This window comes from Echinops telfairi, unplaced genomic scaffold (assembly GCF_000313985.2).
Source record: "Echinops telfairi isolate 266 unplaced genomic scaffold, ASM31398v2 ScPeMD7_7467;HRSCAF=8505_1, whole genome shotgun sequence".
In the NCBI taxonomy this organism is placed as follows: domain Eukaryota; kingdom Metazoa; phylum Chordata; class Mammalia; order Afrosoricida; family Tenrecidae; genus Echinops; species Echinops telfairi.
The window spans coordinates 42,431,064-42,451,450 of NW_022111368.1; the positions used below are offsets into that span (position 1 = coordinate 42,431,064).

The following is a 20,387-nucleotide window of genomic DNA, read 5'->3' on the forward strand; positions in this document are numbered from 1 at the left end:
GGTGGCTCCCGGCTCCGCCCCTGTGGAGTACTGCCCTTCCAGGTCGTGCTGGCCTGGCACAAAAGAGCCTTACTCTGCATTCCTGATTCACCTTGGGTGCCGGACTTTCCTCTGCTCCTCCCTGGGGGCCAGGGAGATCCCAACCCAGCGGATTACAGGAACGGGTCTGTTCCTCAAGATGAGAGAGATCACAGCATGTTGATCCCTGACTTCTCTACAACTCTGATTTAACATGTGTGTACGGGTCTTTTCTTATTAGCAGAGCCAGAACTTCAAGATTGCATTATACTGTTATCAGCCATTATTACATTTTCTTTCCTCAAGCTTGTTTTTTCCTGTCCCACTTTTCTACTCAGAAAATGGCCATTCGTTCTTGATTGATTCATTCTTACATTAACTGGTTCATTCAGAAAAATCCATTGAGAACCCTCGCAGGTGAAAGTGTGTGCTAGGAATTACAGGGACAACGAAAGCCCGGTGAAACACCCCTCCCTAGTTTACCACCTCGCGGGAGAACAAACAGGTTCCCCATCTACAAGCTATAGTGCAGCGTTTTTCAACCTGTGGTTCGAGACCCCTTTAGGGGTCGAATGGCACTTTCACGGGAGTTGCCCAATTCATAACAGTAGCAAAAGTACAGTTATGAAGTAGCAACAAAAATGATTTTATGGTTGGGGGTCACCACAACATGAGGAACTGTATTAAAGGGTCACAGCATTAGGAAGGTTGAGAACCACTGATATAGTGGGAGAATGAACAAAGTCTTAGTAGAGGATAGGGTTTTGCCTTTGTCCAAAAATTCTTTTATCATGCATCAATAGTCACTTCATAATTCTCTGTCATGTCCATCACTCAAACCTCAATACTTAGAACAAGGTTGTTCAATAAGTATTTACTGCAAGAATAACTTTTACAAGCTAATTTGTTTGAAATGTTCCAGTTAATACCCCTGCACCTCCATGTCAGATCTGAGGTAAGGTAAAGTCTAATGCTGGTTTTAACTACTTCCCACTTCTCCATTGAGACTAGGCAAAATCTTTCCATGAACGCCCTAGGGCCTGGAGTACTGTGGCAGTTACATAATCTGTCAACTTGTGAAGGGGTGGAGTCTAGCCTGTCAATCAGGTCACAGCCAATGAGGCCTCTGTGTGGGCATGGCCTTCTCCTGGGAATCCTGTCTTCCTCCATGGAGGCAGGGTACACAACACAGACTCTCTGCTTTGTCTCCCTGTGAGACATGCCTGTTGACAAGCCACATGGAGCTACACTGATGGCAGCCAGAGCCCTGGAGCTGGAGGAGCCACATGGAAACCTACCTCAGCATTGAGTTGCTTCCATCGCCACTGGATTCACAAGATTTACACCCAGCGGCCTGTGATTCTCCTGCATTTGGTGTCACTGCATGTGTTGCCTGAATCTGAAGAAGAACCTATAGACTGGTATCGGACATATATGGGGCTAATATTAGACTTATGGACTTGATCTGGACTGGGCTGGGAGGTTTTCTCAATATTCAATTGCTCTGGTATATAAAGCTCTTTCCTATACACATATGAGTGCCTATGAATTTGTTTCTCTAGTCAACCCAGACTAACACAAGTACTTACCAACAAAGGAAGATGTCTGTGAACGTCTCTGCCGTGGTGAAAAGTGCAAATATAATCCAGTACATCATCCATTTGACCTTTGGAAAGAGAAAGCAACGCAGTTAGTAACAAGGATAACCGACTGCTCAACCTTCACCGTCCTCAAGACCAGGCCCGGAGAGTCGGTGCTGAAGCAGGTCCAAGCACTGCACCTCTCTTTGTGGCCTCTCCCCCCGATTCCTTCCCCACACCAGACCTTGGTGCTGGAAGGATGATGAGTGTTTCCCAACTGACCCCCAAGTTGCTGTGTGGACTCATGTTTTCATTCTCGTCTTCCTTCTTTCTGGAATTTCCACCTCTTACCAACCACTGTCTCTGGTAAGCTCAAACTCCACTCTGTGATTCTTTAAGGCAATCAGACTGGGCTTCTGTCTGAGTTCTGTTTCCCCCGTGATGTGGATGTACAAACTGGAGAATGCCCTCAGCCCCATCTATCTGGACCTAACTGAGTGTGTCTTCCTTATTTCAAGGGCTGAATCCCTTCCAATTAACGCTTGCTTTAGGCTGCGCTTTCCTGCCTCCAAACAGTTGGTTTTTAAGTGTTCTCTACAGAGTTTATTAGTTTTGCTGGCAGGAGAGTTAGTTAGTCCCTTAGAAGCCACTCAACTGTTACCAGAAGCCATAAATTACGGACCAAGGAATTTTTATCTTACACCACTCTGGAAGATTTTTGATGAGAGAATGGTGTCAGCCATCTATGGCCTTGTAGATTAGTGTGGGCACGGCTGATAGGAAAGGCTGGTGAAGGGAGAGTCAAGGGAAGCAGATAGGAGAGTCTTGAAGTGGTGCAGGAGAGAGGGAAGAAAGACTTCCATTGGAGGAGAGAGATGATGGAAATGCAAAGGGATGCTCAGGTGGGAGAGAGTGAAAGGATCCAGTTTTGAACTGGCGATGGCGCCTTATCTTAGTTCTTAGCACTGCCATAACAGACATCCCCTCAATGGCCGGCATTCAAGAAGAGGGATTACTTCTGTCACTATTTACATTTATCCTAGAAAGTAAATGGGTAGGTTTGATATCATAATGTTTAAGAAATAAATAAGTTAAAGAAGCTACAGGAAAAAGATGGATTTAGTAAGTAAAGAGGGAGAAATTTCAGGAGAGGGAAGAAAACTCTTTATACAACATAAATAGAAATAACTAAATGATGTCCTCAAAGTGGAAAACACAGTCCCTGGAATAAAACCATTATTGTTTCAGTAGATTGGGCACAAGAAAGACAGAGGTCCACGCACAGGATGAAGACCGGCAATAGAGACCGTCTGAAGTCTACGTTGAAAACCACAGGAAGAGGCACTCGATGCCCGGGGAAGTACCAACAGCCCACGAGACATGCACATGTACGAGAGGAACAGAGTGCATGGGACAGGACAAACACTGCAGAAACACTGGCTGGTAACTCCCCAAATCTGATGAGAAACAGAAAACCTACAGATTCGAAGCTCAGTGAACCCAAAGAAAACCTACACTTATCACTGGGAAAAAAGAGAGAAAGCTTCAAAAAAAGAGGGGATAAAAGGATTACATATAAGGGAACAACGACGATAGCTAATAGTTGAGTGTCCAACCAGCAACAAGACCAAGAATAAAAAACCAACCAAACAGAACAAGCGAACAGGACCAACACTACTTAAAGTGCTAAAAGGGGCCGTGGGGCCGACCAGTAAAACAATTGTTCTTAAATGAAGGTGCATATGCTGGTTCCTCATCATGGATTGCGGCTCAGTGGTTTGCTCCCCAAGAGGCCTTCTCTGTACAGACTGCCTCTTGGGAGCAAGGTTGGCTTAACCAGAGACCAATAGGTATCAGGAGCCCTGGTGGTGCAGTGCTTACGAGTTGGGCTGCGGTCTGCATGATCGGCAGTTTGAAGCCCCCAGCACCTCCGGGTTTTCTGCTCCGGTAAACAGTGACAGACTTGGAAACCCACAGGGATCACTGAGTCAGCACTGACTGGATGGCAACAACAGACATCAAGTCGAATCTGATCCATGGTCACTCTAAGGATACCAGGCTAGAACTGTACTCCCTAAGGTTCTTAACGGCTAGATTTTGGGAAGTAGATTCCCAGGCTTTTCTTCCGAAGCACCTCAGGGTGGACTCAAACCTCCAACCTTGTGGTTAGTAGCTAGCTATTCTGGACCGAATTATGTCCCTCCTCAAATATAGGTTGTCAATCCTAACCTCTTTCTACCTGGGGTTGTCGCACGGTCTGGGAATGGCCTTTCGTTGTTATGGCAGACAGTGTTAGTGAAGAGGGTGTCTAAGTCAATCTCTCTGAGAGATGAAAGATTAATCAAGCAAATGAATAAGCAGATTTGGGGAGAGATGCCAAGCTACATGGAAGCTGCTCGGGAACAGAAGCTCAGAAGAGACAGGGATCTTTCTCCAGAGCTGACGCAAAGAGAAAACCTTTCTAGAGCCAGAACCCTGACTTCAGGCTTCTAGCCACCTCTCAGGAGCCTGGTGGTTACTTGTTGGCCTGCTAATCTCAGAGTCAGGAGTCCCAAACCACCAGCTTCTCCTCGTGAGAAAGAGAGGGCTTTCCACTCCCACCGAGAGGCCCAGTCTTGGAAACTCACAGGGGCAGTTTTACCCCTTCTTATAGAATTGCTATGAATTGGCATCAACTCATGGCAGGGAGGGAAGAAGCCATGCACTTGTGGTATTCCTGGTGCAGCAGCACTAGATCACTAAGATCACATCAGATCACCACTGGTATGCTACGGGTGCGAAAGGATGGGGGTCCCTTCCTATGTAGGGCAAAAAAAAAAAAAAAACAGGTCAAAAAGGATATGGGATTTGGGCTTTAGAGACCAAAGGTCAAATCCCAGTGCTAATATTTAACTGATGCAATGCTGGGCAAGTAGCAGTACCTCCAAGAGCCTTAGTCTCCTCCTCTGAATGGTGGGTGGATAACAATTTTCCCAGTCTCACTCACTGTAATGAGCGACGAAAGGCCGTAGGTCGCTCTGGGTCGGCATTGACTGGAGAGAGTGAGTTGAGTGAGACACCTTTCAAAACCCAAACTCAGTGCTATTGGGTCATTTCCAACTCATAGTGACTCCCTAAGACAGGGTAGAGCTGCTCCTGTGGGTTTCTGAGACAGTACACGTATATGGGTGTAGAAAGCCTCATCTTTCTCTCAAGGAGAAGTTAGTGGTTTTGAACCCTGTAGTTAACAGCCTTACACATAGCCCACTACAGCCCCAGGGATCCCTTCTAGCCATCTAAACTCCAAGAGAATAAATTTCTGTTCATTAAAGTTACACACTTTTGGTATTTTTAATATAGCAGCCCTAGATAACCAAGCCAGCAGCCAATCCTGTGAACTGTTTGTATCACTCTTGAAAACAAGGAAGAAGCCCTGGTGGCATAGTGGGTGACCTGTTGGACTACTAACCACAAGGTCAGCAGTTCAAATCCACCAGCCGCTCTTGCAGGTGAAAGATGAGGCTTTCTGCTCCTGTAAAGATTTACAGGCTCGGAAACACACAGGGGCAGGTCTAGCCTCCCTGTGGGTTCACTGTGAGTCAGAACTGATGCGATGGCAGTGAGTTTGGTTTTGAGAACAAGGTTGGTTGAGAGCATCAGAAGGATTCATTGTCGATCGATAGTGGGTTTTATGGTCAGCGAGTTGCTGTGGAGAGGCTTGGTGGCTTTGGGAGGAAGTGATTGCCAAGATGGCCCAAGGGGGACTGGTGGCCAACAGAGGCCAGTGCTTCAAGTGGGCCATTGCACTAAGCAGGCCTGGGGGAAGCAGCAGGGACTGAAGTGACCGGGGCTGTGCCCAGGCAGACTCCCCGCACCTAGCTGGTTACTTGGACAAGCAAGTGCCTTATTCCAGCGTGCAAGAGACAGACCAGATCCTGGTCGAGAAGTACCACGGATCTCACCCTGCGACCCCTCAAACAGAGTCCCATGAACCTCTTCCTCGTGGACCTGGCTGGCAGTACCATCTCCACCTTTCCTACTATGACGGGGTGGATGACGGCCTGGAGACCTAGTCAGGCTTCGATGGCCATTTCAGCCGCTCCGAACTGCTGGAAAGTTCAAGCCAGAAGTTTTCTTCAAGGGTTGGTTTCTCTCACTGGGATCCTCATGGGTTGCCATTGGCTATTTGTTGCCCAGGGCCAGTCCATGGGGCTGCGGCTACACCTGCGTCAGATTGGCTAGCCTTCACCGAGCCCCCTGAGAGAATGGAGTTCAGTGGGGGGAGAGGGAGCTGCTTTTGTGAACTTTTTTTGTGAAGAAGCGCTTGGCACCTTAAGGATTTGGAGTCATTTACATACACTTGTGTTTCTCCTCCGCATACTTACCTTAAAAATCACCATGCCTGCTGAAAAGAGTTCGTTAAAAATTCTCTTTCCTCTGATGAGACAAACCATAGAAGGACAATGTCCAAGAAGGACAATGGTCATACAAACACTAGGAATTATACCGTAACTCCTGACTGAAACTAATGTAGAAAACGTGATTTATGTTTGCAGTACAGGGCAAAACAACAAATAAAACTGTAACTCCATAAACAAAAAGAACAGGTGCTGCTCAATCAAGAATCACCGCAGCATTTCATCTCGACAAATTAATTGTTATGAACAAGCACCACAATGAAAAGTAACCACTGCCTGAGACACCGCATGCAGCCACTAGGACCGGGCTCCTGAAGGACCACAGCTAGACCCACTGTTTCCCAGCCGGTGCCGACTCAGAACCCGCACAGGGCAGGGCAGGACGGCTCCCCGGGGCGCTTGCTGTCAGGTGCCTTCAAGCTGGCTTCAACCCATTGCAAGCCTGGGTACAGGGAACAAAAATGTGCCCTGCCCTGGCAAGCACGTTTGTTCTGGCAAAAATAGTTGTTGTGATGTGTGAGCCCACTGCTGCAGCCACCACGTTGAGGGTCTTCTACGTCGCCAAGCACGCAAGCTTTTTCTGGGAACTGGTCTCTCCTGAGGACACGCCCCGGAGTATTCAATGAAAAGGATTTGAGCGACTGAATTAAGATATTGGCCCTTGTGAATGGGAAAGAAGTGATGGCTTCCCAAGAGTTGGGCATGAACACACTGGGGAATGCTGGTCGAGGTGACTTTTTGAAAAGAAACTACAGAATTGGGCAGCTTGTAAGCCAACAGACAACCCCCCAGAGTGGCTGAGGAGTGGCTAGCTTGGCCAAACGATGGAAGCACAGAGGTCTGTGGAGATTGGGGAGCGGACAGCTGATCATTATAAGGCCACTCACACTGGCCGGAAAGTAAAGAAAGAGCAAATTTAGGGAAAAGATGTTGAGCTCACTGCGTTAAGACAATTTGAGGGTCCAAGGGGGACATTCAAGAAGAATGCCCAGCAGATAGTTGGAAAGGCAAGACCTCAGCTCAGTAGGGAGGTTGGGGCTGTGGACAGTGATGAAGGAGCCATAGAAGAGAGGGGGCCTGGAACTCTAGTCTGTAAAGAGTCTACCATGTACTCTAGTCTACTCCTTCCATTTAAAACACTTTGATGCATTAAGGGCCTGAGAAGGATTCAATGAGCTTACAAGGTAAATGGAGCACAGGAGACTCAAAGAAGGAAACCAATTCATCTAAATTTCCAGGAAATGGTTTTCCCATCATCCATCACAGGAATACAAAAATCAAATGATGGTTTGTTTTTTCCTCCCCCAACTTTGGAATAGAAGTTGCTAGATTAGAAAGATCCTATCGAAACTTCCCTGCGAGATGAGGGGAACCTTGGGCAATCAGAATAGAGAGAGAGAGAGAGTTACCGTCAATGGGGATGAGGTCATGTCCCATTGGAACTCTGGAATGGAGAGTTGACAGCATGGCAACCCTGGCCTTGTCAGGAGCAGAATCTAGGGAGCCTGAGCTAGGACCGCAGGCCACAGCAAGGGCCTTCAGAACTGAGGGTGGGAAGCAAGGCTGGAGATCTCCTAAGTTGGCTCAGAGGGGGTCCATTAGGCTCTGCCCCCTGGACTCTCAGTAGCCTGGAAAAGTCCTCCGTTCTTGGCTATGGCAGTAGCTGGCTTCGCCACTTGTTGAGCCTCATCTCACCTCCCCCCCATCTACGCCAGTCTCAAGCCTTTCATATAATGTCTCCTCTATCTGGGCCCTCTGTCAGTCTCACGGGGGATTCCTCCGGACCAAATGGCTGAGAAGAACACATCTGAGACCAGTTTACAGATGACAGTGCTGGTAGGAGCTTGAAGTGAACAACTGTACAGTCAGGAGGGGCCCCGACAACATGTAGGAGCCGAATTCCCACCGCGGGCAGAACCTGGAGTGCACCGAGCCTGGAAGAAGCGATGTTCTGAGGCCATCCTGCATTTCCACAGATTCACCGATGTGAGGGCGTGGCTAGGCAAGGAGTACCTGGAAAGGGCCAGGTGGAGCGATGGGTGCTGACGTGTTTCGGGAATGATGTTAGTGGACACAGACAATGCAGATAGAGCTGTCAGCTGTGCCAATGCTCACCCAGAGGCCTCCATGCCAGGGGACACTCTCAGTGATGAAGGGAGGATGTGGCCAGCCATGTGGAAGGCAGCCAGCTCCAGAACCAAGAATGTTAGGGTGGTGCGTCTTCTTCTTCTTTTTTTTAAAAGACATTGGTTGAAGTTTAGTTAAGATTGTTTCCCCCCACAAATTGGGGGTAGGTGATATTCTGACAAGAGGGTCAAAAATCTTCCCCAAATGAGAGCACTCCAAATTAATTTTCTACCAAGGTTTTTTTTTTTTTTTGTACTGCGTGGTCAGGAAGGACTTATTATGCCAGCATTACCTTGACGAGCTGCTCTTACCTACAGGGTGGTGTTTCTTATGATTGCCTGAAAAAGTGTGAGCCAGGGGCTCTCAGCAGCACCGGCATCGCCTAGGAGCTTGTTAGAAATGCAGAGTCTGGGGCCCTCTCCCAGACCGACTGAATCAAAATCTGTCCCGTGAAACCCCCACCCTCACCCCTACCCCGGTGACGCTGACGCAAAGTAAAGTTTGAAAATCCCTGGTCTCATCCGCTCATATCATTTTTGTGTCTCATCTCCAAAATGTTTTTGTCTTATCCCCAAATCTCTGGACCCTGCTTTCCAATGACTTTAGTGTCTAAGGGATGAATGCTTGTACTAGGGAATAAAAATGGCTCCACTGAAGTAGCGGTGAGGCTGTCTTGTTCCCTGGCATTTTGGGGATGCCCATGCCACAGTGAAACAGTTAACAAAGGGGCTTAGAAAGTGCGACTTATCCTAACTATCAAGGGGACCAGAACTGCTGCTATCCCACAGGGCAAGAAAGGAATCCTCTGCCCATGGAAGTTGATCCTTTGAGGACCATTTTTGGTACAACCTCAGATCCCTCAGGAATAAGGATGTGTGCCCCATCATTCTCCACAGCTCTAACTGAAGAGAGGGGACCATGAACTAGACGGTAGGTGGAAGAAGTAGCAGAGAACATTGTGGAAGGTTCTGAAATGGTAGGAGGTGTTTAGTGTACCCTTCCAGACTACATTGATTCTATCAGGGTTTGTTTCCCAGTATCTTTGTGCTATTGTGTAACTTTGTAAATTATGGGAAATTGATTATAATGCAAATGGATTTTGTCCACGGAGTGGCAGTGGAGTTTTATCCAACGGAAGTATACTTGATCTCTCTGTTCTATAAGAGATCAGCCTATCATCTAGGAACAAATTTATTTCAACATTTCTGATTGACTCTGGAGTCTTCTTTGAACTATTTCTTATTTTTGTTTTAAACAGCTAACTGGTTCCCTCATTAATTAATAAATTAAGTAGAATATTTGATAGGTGTTAATTTCATATTTGCACGAGAGTGATATTTTTACTCCTTTGAAAAATGAGCTTTTAATAGAAAATAGAAATACTGGCTATAATTTCATGACCAGTTGCACAAATGAGGGCTGCAGCTTTGATCCATACTTTCTTCATGTCTGTGTTATGTATCAACTTAGATATTTTAACGAATTTTCTTTGTATTTATCCTCTCTCTTCCCTAACATATAGTTATGGAAATTTGGCTTCCTGCATGCCAAGTATTAAGTTGGGACCTTGTCAGAGCTATGAGGGAGAGGTCTCTGTCCAGAGATACTGGACCTTTTGTTCAGCTTAGCCACTGGAGAAATTTACCAACGAAAGAGCAATGCTCACTTATAGAGAATTCTCATTAGAGGTATTTTTTTAAGCCAAAATATGGGGAAAGGAGTGGATGTGGTTGTTGGCTAGCCCAAGAAGTAAATTTAGTGACTTTGTTTTTGTTTTTTACTACTTAGAATTAAAAAAAAAAAAATCCTCCAACGTGGGTCTTTGTGGGAGGGACGGTCTATTATTTAGGCTTGGAAAACTCACATGCTCCACCCACAGCATCGGAAGGAACATTCCGAAGGCATGAGCAGTTGGCAGCAGCGTCCACGCTGGGAACATGGGCAGTGATTCTTCACCAGGCACTTCTGAGTAGGAGCATGGCTCTTAGGACCACTGGCCTTCTCGGCGTCTCTCCATTTCTGGGTATCTTTGCCATTCTAGTTAATTCCACAAAGTCTCTTCTGTTTACATTTCCTCTAAAACCCTTGACTCTCATGGTAAGCTTGGGAAGACACCCAAAGAAACTAAACTCATTGCCATCCAAAATAAAAAGCCCATCTTTCTCCCAAGGAGTGGCTGGTGGATTTGAACGGCTGACCTTAAGGATCACAGCCAAACATATGACCACTATGCCACCAGGGCTCCCTTTGGGAAGACATAAGAAACTGCAAATATCATGAACTGTGTTTCTTAAATTGAGGATCATGTGGAAAATGTAGATTTGCATCCAGAAAGTCTGGGTAGGACCTTCTATCAAGTCCTAGGTGATGCCGATAATGCTAGTCCATAAGCATTTTAGAAGCTGCATTCTCCAGCACTGACTATGTTGTAGAGACGTGCAGGGAAGGGCAAGATCGAGGAGGGCCTTGGACACAGCATCAGAGAGTTTGGACTTGATCTTGCGGAGGTTAAGCAGCCATGGAAACACTCAGGGGAGTGAGATGACTAGATGTGCATTTTAAAAAGGCTTCTGGATGCCGTGTGGAGAACAGGGGTGGCGGGAGAACCAAGGAGGAGGTGTGGTAGGTAGAGTACTGGGTATTGCCACCGCACCCCTATCCCAAGACCCATGAGGAATGTTCAAAGGACTTCACAGGTGTGATAAATCAAGGACCTGGACATGGGGAGATTATGCTGGAATATCTGAGTGGTTCAATCTAATCACATGAACCCTTAAAAGCAGATGACTTTTCACCATGGAAGTCAAAGCGAGCACTGGCTACAGGAGCAGGGTCAAAGACATGGAACCTTGCTGACTTTGAAGATGGAAGAAGGGGCTATAAGCTAAGGAATGCAGAAGGCCTCTATAAACTGTGAGTCTCCCCTGGAACTCCCCGAAGAATGGAACCCCAACCACAGCTGGATTTTGGTCTGGTGCGACCCACGGGACTTCTTACCTACAGAATTAGAAGAACAAATCGGAGTTGGCTTCCTCACTCAGTTTGTTACAGTGGCAACTTGTACAAATGAACAGAGGGGGTTACTATTGCAACCATCCAGGGAAGAAAGGATGAGAATCTCATTTAAGAGAGGGGCATTAAAAAGATGAAGGGTCTTAGTCACCACCTGGGTTTGTGTACAGGGGTGGGTGGAAAGGGAAGAGACAGGAGTCTAAGGAAACCCTCATATTTCTCTCTTGACAAATGGGACTCTTAGTCAAAAGGACACCGAAGGGAATACAGGAGTGGGGTGTGTGTGTGTGTGTGTGTGTGTGTGTGTGTGTGTGTCTTAGTCACCACCTGGGTGTGTGTACAGGGGTGGGTGGAAAGGGAAGAGACAGGAGTCTAAGAAACCCTCATATTTCTCTCTTGACAAATGGGACTCTTAGTCAAAAGGACACCGAAGGGAATACAGGAGTGGGGTGTTTGTGTGTGTGTGTGCGCGCGCGCGCGCGCGCGCGCGCCTATGAGTAGATGCAGAGAAGGGAGGAAGGTCTCCCTGATGTTAGGGAGCTAACTCAGCTACTTCCTTCCAGAAAAGTTTTACCCAGAAACTTTCTAATCTCAACCCTCAAGAAGCATTCCCTGCTGGGGAAAGCGCGTGCCGGCAGCCAACACAAACAGCTGCTCTGCTTCTCGGTGAGATTTTCCACTCCAAATTAATGAATTGCCATTCCAGCCAAACAGCAGCCCCTTGTGAGTCCAGCCACGGCAAAACAATTGAGCAGGGCTTGAGCTCTCTTGGATGAGCAGACAGAATTGAGTGTGTGGCTACAAAGCGGAGGATCAGACCTTGAACTGTGCCGACCCCAGCCAGCCCTCGTTATCTGACCCAGCTTCCCTGTACCGGGGCTGGCGAGGAAGCCCTGGAAGAGGCTGCCTGGTCAATTGGGAATCATGAAGGTCTGTGCTTGTAACTCAACCGCTATTTATAGTCTGCACACTGAGCGTCCCTTGCACATACCAGGGGCCCAGGCTCCAGAGGAGAAAACATCGTGTCTGGATGCCCTGCTTGGCAGCAGTAAAATGCAAGCTCAGGCAAGTCGTTCTGGGAGACAAGGAGAGTGGAGGGCGAGTTCTGTTTGCAGCTGATCTAAAGGTGGTTGGTCCCACCATCAAGACCTCCTGGGGGATCTGAGAAAATCTGAGAACTCTCAAGGCCTGATTCCTTTACCTGCGCCAGACCGGCCAAGTAACAGCTAGTCAGAAACTGAGAGCGATACCCCCGTTGTCGCGCACCACGCCGAATGAGATGGGGACTGTTGTCATCCGTCATCCAGAGGAGACTGCGCCTCTTGGAGGTTAGGCCATGTGTCCCGCATGGCATCAGTCACATGTCACGGCCAGGACTTGACCTTGGGTCTCTAGCCCAAATCCCATAGTGTCCCTCTTCACTTTGGCCGGTTTGTCTTTGTCCTCCATCCTTCTCTTCATACTGGCTGCACACAGGTCCATGTCGGTCAGGGGGGATCTGATGACTCCTGTCTTCATGAGCTAGTGCTGGGGCAGCCGGAGGTGGCTTTCTCCCTCCCTCCCATCGAGCTGTTCAGCTGACTCACAGCAGCCCCAGGGGACAGGGTTGAACTACCCCGGTGAGTTTCTCAGACTGCAACTCTTTCCGGGGGTAGGAAGCCTCATCTTTCTCCCGAGGAGCGGCTGGTGCTTTCAAACCCCTGACCATGTGATTGGCAGCCCAATGCATAACCACTACACCAGCAGGGCTCCTCGTGGGTGGCTTTAACAGTCATTCACTTGCTCACAGTTTAGGGGGCTGCAAGTCAGAATTCAGGGTGCCGGCTTGAAGGGAAGGCTTGCTGTCTGTCTGCTCTGAAGGAAGGTCCTTCCTTTTACAGCCTCTTTGTCCTGGTTCCCTAGAGATCTGTGTGTGTCTTCACACTAGTTCACCCCATCCATTCTCTGCTCCAGGAGACCTGGCTGTGTAGTGAGTTAAGCATGGGACTGCTAACGTCAATGTCGGTGGCTTGAACTCCCGAGGTGCCCCACGGGAGAAAGAGGAGGCTGTCTGCTCCCGGTCTTGGGAATCTTTCGGAGCAGTTCTACTCGATCCCGACAAGTTAGCGTTGACTCAAGGGCAGTGTTTAGTTTGGTCTCCTCGACTCAGTTGCTTAATCTCTTTGATGAAGGGGTATCCCCTCCAAAAAACTGGAATCCTTCGCACCCCCCAGAGCTGTGAATTTAACTTTTTTTTTTTTTTTTAACAAAACAGCCTTATCACCTTCAAAATACTCTTCATCACACTTAAGACATTTGTCAAATCTGAGATTCCATTCTTGGAAACATTTTTCAAACTCATCTTTGTGGATGGCTGACAGCACCTCCTTCATTTTTTTTCTTCACCTCTTCTACATCTTCAAATTGCTGTCCTTTCATGACCCTCTACATGCGTGGAAACAAAAAGAAGTCCCATGGAGCGCGGTCACGTAAGTAAGGTGCATGGGACAAGAGAGGCATGCTGGTTTTTGCCAAAAGCTGGTGCACTGAGATGGCTGTGTGAGCAGGTGCATTGTCATGGTGGCCAAACCAGTCCCCTGTCTGCCAGAAATCAGGCATTTTTGGTTATGCAATATTTTCAGAACCTCTAAATAGAAAGTTTGATTAATGGTCTGACCTGGTGGAACAAACCCCAAATGCACTACGAGTCAACATTTTCATCCGTTTGGGAAGCTGATGGACATCCAGAATGACGTTTGTCATCAATTGACATTTCACCTTTTTTGAAATGAGAAAACTATGCGTACACTTGAGTTTTTTCCATAGCGCTATCCTTATAAGCTGGGTTCAACATCAGAACAGTTTCTGCAGCATTTTTCCTGAGCAGGAAACAAAATGCCACAGCCACACGCTGTTCTCTGAACTCAGTCATCACCGAAAAAGCACGGTTTGAATGAAACTGCTTTTATGAAAAAACTCACTGTGACCAGAAAAACCCTTCCCAGGCAACATCACTGAGTGCACTAACTCAGTGCTTGATGCTCACCTAGGAGAAAAATGCATACTACAGAAGCTCCGCTCTGCCCGGGCAATTCTGGGTTTTGGGGCCGGAGTACCTCCTCATATATCTCAGAATGATGGACTGAAAATACACCTTACACGGATCTTAATTTATTAAAGAACAAAGACAACCCATTCCTAAATGGGATTATAATCACACACAGAAAGGTTGGGGTTTACAACACACTTTTGAGGGACATCCCTAAGAGCCCTCCTGCCCGAAGGCACCCGATAGACCTGTGATGTGTGGCTGGGGCACCCAAATGCCCCAATAGTAATCAGTACAGTCCTTCACTGAGTGGCCTGGTGGGGTAGTGGTTATGTGTTGGTCTGCTCACTGCATGGTCAGCAGTTCAAAACCACCAGCTGCTCTTCAGGAGAAAGATGAGCCTTGCTACCCCTGCATAAAGACTTCTAGTCTCAGAAACACACAGGGGGCGGTCTGCTTTCTCCTATAGGGTGGCCGTAAGTCAGATAAACTCAATGGTGGTGAGTTCGAATTAAATACTCCCGGATCCCCTTCCTCACACCCAGCCCTCTGTTAGGTGCTTTGGGTAACAGAAATGGGGCGATGAACAGCCTGAACCCTCAAAAAGTTTATAAAAGCCACAGGGCTTAGATCATGGAGCATTCCAATCCTAGAACTGGCATGGGATTCTGGCCCAGAGTCTCAGAAACAGGATCTGAACCCAGATCTGCAGGGCTCCAGGGCCTGTGTTTGTCCCCCCAAGCCAGACAGTCACCCGGCAGTGACACCTGCAAAGGGCTTTCTGGGTTACAGCATGTTTTGCAGACAAGGAAGCAGGCCCAGAGAGGTGAAGTCACTTAGCCAGAGGCCATAGGTGGCATGTGGCAGAGCTGGATGCCTCCTGCTTCCAGATGCCATCTCCTCCCCCTTCCCTCCTGGCTCTCCTTACATGAGTCCGCCAGTTCTAATAGGTCTCTGCAGGGAAAGGAGGTCAGGGCACAGTGTGTAAGCGGGGTGAGAGGAGTAAGGAATGGACTCCCTGTCCTGCAGTGAGGCCCACCCAAGGAAGGCCGCCACCTCCCTCCCCTCCTATCACCTTCCCCCGCCTCCTCCCCCCACCTCCTGCCAACACAGTGTCACTTACATATTCTTTAATGTCCTTGGATTTCACAGCCTTGTAGGAGTAATACGCAGGGTAAAGGGTGCCAAATATAAGCCTGGAGGGGAGAGAGAGAGAGAGAGAGAGAGAAAGCAGAAATGTGATTTCCACACATCCTAACCGAGGGAAGATGTCTCAATGGGATGTCAGGAGCATTGCTCCAAGCTACAGAACATGCAGCTGTGGGCCTGCTTCCGGCCCAGGGATTCTCTGCTCCTGGCTGGCAGTGCTCAGGAACCTTTATCTCCAGCCACAACGCCACCTTCTTTCACTCTGCGGTTTGGGGTCACAGAATCCAAAACCAGGAGTGGGCAGACAAGACCCCTCCTCTCCTGCTGCTCCTCCCCACCCGATTCTCTGTCAGCCCGCCAGCCCTTTGGTTAACATCCAGCAAACTGCTTCCAGCTTCCAGGGACTTTCTACAGCCAGAGGAAGCTTTTCCGATTGCAAATCCAATCAGGCCAACCCCTCTTCCCGACACCCATGCCCCCCACACTGCATCCATCACTGCTCATCACTCATCCAGCCCAGAGCAGGAGCAGGACAGCAGTTCTTCCTGGCCCCAGTCCAGGGCTGCAGTGGCCACAGAATAGCTTGACACTCAGCCCCGCCTCCAAGGGCCTGCAGACAGCTCTCCTTATTCCTCCCACCCCAGCGCCTCTGCCCACTTGGCTCTTTCCCTGTGGGATCTTCCTTCTTTGTCTAGTTCAAGTCTGTTCACCCATCCAATCCCAGCTCCATGACCGCTTCCTCACGGAAGCCTTCCCCGACCTCCCAACTAGGTCAGATCTCCCACCCACTCCCACAGAACAGCGCACCTTAGCATCAGCATGGTTGTCTTCCTGGGATTTGTGTGATTCTTGGATTAAAGGCAAGTCTCCCCGGTCAGGCTGCAAGAACCTTAACGAGGGGATCAGTGCTTCCCATCATTGTGCCCCCAGCACCTACCACACAGGAAGTTCCCAGGAAGTGCAGAGTGTTAAGCACTTGACTGTTAGCCCAAAGGCTGGCGTTTGAGACATGCTCCCCCACCCCTTCTACCTCAAAAAAAACAAAAACAAAAAACCCCCAAGGATACAGAAAACATGTGCCAAGTCCACAACTTTTACACACGAGTGACAAAAGAAGCCTTCGTGGTGCAGTGGTTATGCTGCGCCCTGGGCTGCTCACTATGATAAGGTCAGCCACTCTCAGAGTTACAGTCTCGGAAACTCGGGGCAGTTCTACCCTGTCCTGCAGGGCTGCTACGGCTTGACATATACTCACTGGCAGGGAGTTTGGGTTTGGAATTCCGTGACAAAGAGCTTGGTTGGAGGGCCAGTGGTAAAAGGGCTCCACCACTAACTGAAAGGTCCAAGCTTCTAGCCCACTGACTGCTCCAGGGAGAATGAGATGGCCATCTGTTTCCGTGCAGAAACCCTCTGGAGCAGTTCTACCCTGTGCAACAGGGTTGCTGTGGGCCGGCCTGGACTTGATGGTAGGGAGTTTGCTTGTGGAAGTCCGTGACCGACCACACTGGTCATGGTGCCCATCCATCGCCCCGTCCTTTTCTGAATGACTCCACCGCAGGGACACACTCTCGACCATTACTTTTAAATGAATGAACTGACAGAAGGCCGGAGCCGGAGGGTTTAGTCCTTCCATCTGACTGATGAGGTCACCCAGATATTAATGCAGGTGCAAGCTGATCCCTAAGCTTGAGTACTGAAGCGTTGGTGGCTCAGAGCTCCATGTTCGGCAGGTGCCAGCCTCTCCTGCAGTAACCCCAGTGCTCGCACTGCCAGGCCGCCTGCGGGAAAGCAGCCTTGCACGGCCCACCTAGGGGTGCCCAGAGCCACAGCTGGGCATTCAGGGGCCTGACACAGGGCAGTGGGCCCAGTGCAGTTTACCAGTCTGGGGTGACACACATGCAGACTTGCCACATTCCCCCTCAGGTCTGCAGGGGGAAATAGCCAACTGATGGAGCCAGTTTCTCATGCTTAAGGAGGAAGCCTGGCACTAAGCACGTCTCGTCCTTTCGTTTAATCCCCAGATGAAGCCGCTACAGGGAGCCTCCGGGACGGCGCAGGATCCTGGTGCTCAGAGGGGCGGGGCCCTTGTGGTCTAAGGGTCCAGCATCATGTGGGGGGAAGCATGGTGGTGGTTGTGGGGGATGAGGACCCACAGGTTGGCAGGCCTCTAAGCCAGGCCCCCCCGCCCTGGTGCCCAAGGCCAACGGAGTGTCTGGGGAGAGGCGCGGTGGCACGTGTGAGGAACAAGGCAGTCCAGCACGCAGGACCATGGAGTCGTCTGAAAGGAAGAAAGAGAGGCCGGCAAGGGCCAGGACATCACGGCATTTAAGCGGATGAGAGTGGGCAACTGTGACAAAGGCACCGGATGGGGCAAGAGGACAATGCCTGGGATGGGCAGGTGACTATGGGTACCTTTGTGAGGGTAGGTCTCCCAACGACCACCCGCCTTTGTCTGTCACTCTTCCAAGTGTTCTCCGGAGGGCCAGGGCAGCCCTGCTTCCCCCGGGAGGCCTTTCCTGAACTCCCCACCCATGAAGGTCGGACTCTTCTCCCAGTCTACAGTGCCGCAACTCCTATACTCCACCCCCACCCCACCCCCGCACCATCCCTGCTTTTTAACCTTCCCGTTAGACTCCCTAGGGGAGCAAATAGACCATGAGCTGTCAGGCTGATGGCTGTATCCTGCGCAGAGGCATCACGGAGGAGAGGCCCGACACATTGCTTCCGAAATCTCCCAGCCTTAAGCGTCCTACAAGGCAGTGTAACTACATACGCAGGGGACTGGGAGCCTGAAACCACTGGATGGCAGCCCACAACCCTATAGCCCTGGATCATGCTTACTATGGTTTGTCTCCTCCCCGTGTCTCCAGAAAGGTCACACGTTCCACAGAGCCATGGTGCTCCAACACCCACATGTCCCTGCCGAGCACAGTCGGAGATGCCCAATAAGTGTGTGCTGGTTTCCCAGAGTGGGGAAGCAACCGTCAGGGGGATCCAGAGGACACGTGTGACCTTGGGACGCTGGTCTCAGCAGCAAGGTGCATGTGTGCCAGGCAGCACTGGGCTGAGTCAGCAAAGCCTCGGGCAAGGTGCCACCCACTCTGGGGAAGTCAATCAGCTGCTGCTTCAGCTCAGATGCCCTGGCTAGTGTCCACTCTGCCTGGACAGCAGGTGAGCAGTGAGAGAGACAGGTGGAAAGTGCCCACAGCCCATCAGACAATGGAAGTGCTCCTGCGCATACCCAGTGAGCAGCAACACCCTCAGGTGGGCTCAGAGCTGGGGGACCTTCAGGGGCAAAAAGACGGATTTGCTTTGCAGTCTCTCAGAGCTCAACGGCTCTGTCATCGAGCACCTCACCTTTCAAGGCCTGGGGAGGAGGGACTGAGATGGGAAGGATCGTTCCTCCTTAGCCTGTTTGCTTTACCGGGAAGAAAGAATGGATGGAGCAGGGCCACAATGAAGGAGCCCATTCGCACGCACCAGGGACCCTGGTTTAGCCTTTCTCCACGGGCCCTGCTGACCTCTTTCTGCTCCCGTCTCGGGGGCCCCCCACCCCCTCAGCCTCAGCTCACCTGTCCTGGCTGCTAGTGCTTCTGCACGTCCTGCCCTCCAACCGCACAGCCCAAGCCCTGTTTGCTCTATAAAGTCCTGCTAAGCCTTTAAGACTCATCTCTAGAAGCCACTTCTGTGACGTCTTTGCAAACCTCTCTGGAGGGTTTTCTAGACTCTTGTGAAGTCGGTTACAGCATGGATGAGGTATCAGGAAAGATAATAATAATAAAACACCATGATTACGGCAACTCACTGAAAACCCACTGCCTTTGAGCCCATTCTGGCTCAGAGCGACCCTCTGGGACAGGGCAGAACTGCCCCGTGGGGCTCTGAGACTGCAACACCTCACAGGAGTAGAAAGTCCTTTCTCCCAAGGAGCGTCTGGTGGTTTTGAACTGCAGACCTTATGGTTAGCAACCCAACACAAAACCACTATTACTGAGTGCCTGTGAATTTAGGGCTGTTCCGCAGACTATAGGTACACTCTAGCCTAAACTCCTTGATGCCCAAGTCGGACAGGAACTCACGTCACCCTGTTTTACAGACTAGGACACTGAGGCTTGCTGGCATTCCTCACTTGCCCTAGGAGATGCAGCAGCCCGGAACAGAGTGGGTGTGGACCCAGGAAGCCTGGATTCTTTCTCGGCCAGCTCTGAGCCTGTCTCCCTGTGGCAGTTACATAATCTCCTGCCAACCTGCAAAGGGGTGGAGGTTAGCCTGTCAATCAGGTCGCAGCTTGATGACCTCACTTGAAGGCGCCACAGAGATACATAGCTCACTGGAGGCCAGATACACATACAAACTCTCTGCTTTGTCTCCCTGCGAGACATTCCTGTTGACAAGCCACATGGAGCTATGCTGATGGCAGCCAGAGCCCTGGAGCTGGAGGAGCCATGTGGAGACCCAGACCAGTACTGAGATGCTTCCATCACCACTGGATCCACAAGACTTTCCACCCACTGGCCTGTGATCTTCCTACACTTAGCATCATTGCATGTGTTGCGTGAGTCTGAAGAGGAATTTACAGACTGGTATCGGACTTATGGGCTAATATCGGACTTAGGGACTTGATCTGGACTGGGTGGGGATGTTTTCTTAGTGTACAATTATCTCTCTTCCATATATATCAGTGTCCTGGATTTGTTTCTCTAGTCAACCCAGACTAACATACTCCCCACCCAGCCCACACAGTCCCTGGGTGACTGGGGTGTCCACGTAAGCACACGTGACTGGCACTACCCATGGACTCTGGTTAAATGTCTGGGAGGGTCTGTGGTAATTACATAATCCAGTGTCAATGTGAGGATTAAGAGTGTAGGGTGAAGTGTAACCTGCCAATTAGGATATAGCCAATGTGGTCTCTGTGTGGGCATGGTCTTCTCCTGAGGGTTCTGGGAACTCCTGTATTTCCTCCTTGGAGATGGGAGACACATTCTCTCTCTGGTGACTCCCTGCAAGACATCCCTGAGGAGAGGCCACATGGACCTACCCTGATGCAGCGAGAACCCTAGACCTAGCAAAGCC

At 49.7% G+C, this 20,387-nt stretch overlaps 1 protein-coding gene and 1 pseudogene across 1 annotated transcript in view; one reads left to right on the plus strand and one right to left on the minus strand.

Moving 5' to 3' along the window:
* Positions 1-15,354, minus strand: part of REEP1 (receptor accessory protein 1) — a 58,995-nt gene extending 43,641 nt beyond the window's left edge. The window contains exons 1-2 of the mRNA XM_030888472.2: positions 15,286-15,354; positions 1,608-1,684 (exon numbers count right to left, since the gene is read on the minus strand). Coding sequence (XP_030744332.1) covers positions 1,608-1,675 — 68 coding nt within the window. The 5' untranslated portion in view covers positions 1,676-1,684; positions 15,286-15,354. The remainder of the gene's footprint in view (positions 1-1,607; positions 1,685-15,285) is intronic.
* On the plus strand, positions 5,327-5,893 carry LOC115873234 (annotated as a pseudogene).
* Positions 15,355-20,387: the final 5,033 nt, after the last annotated feature.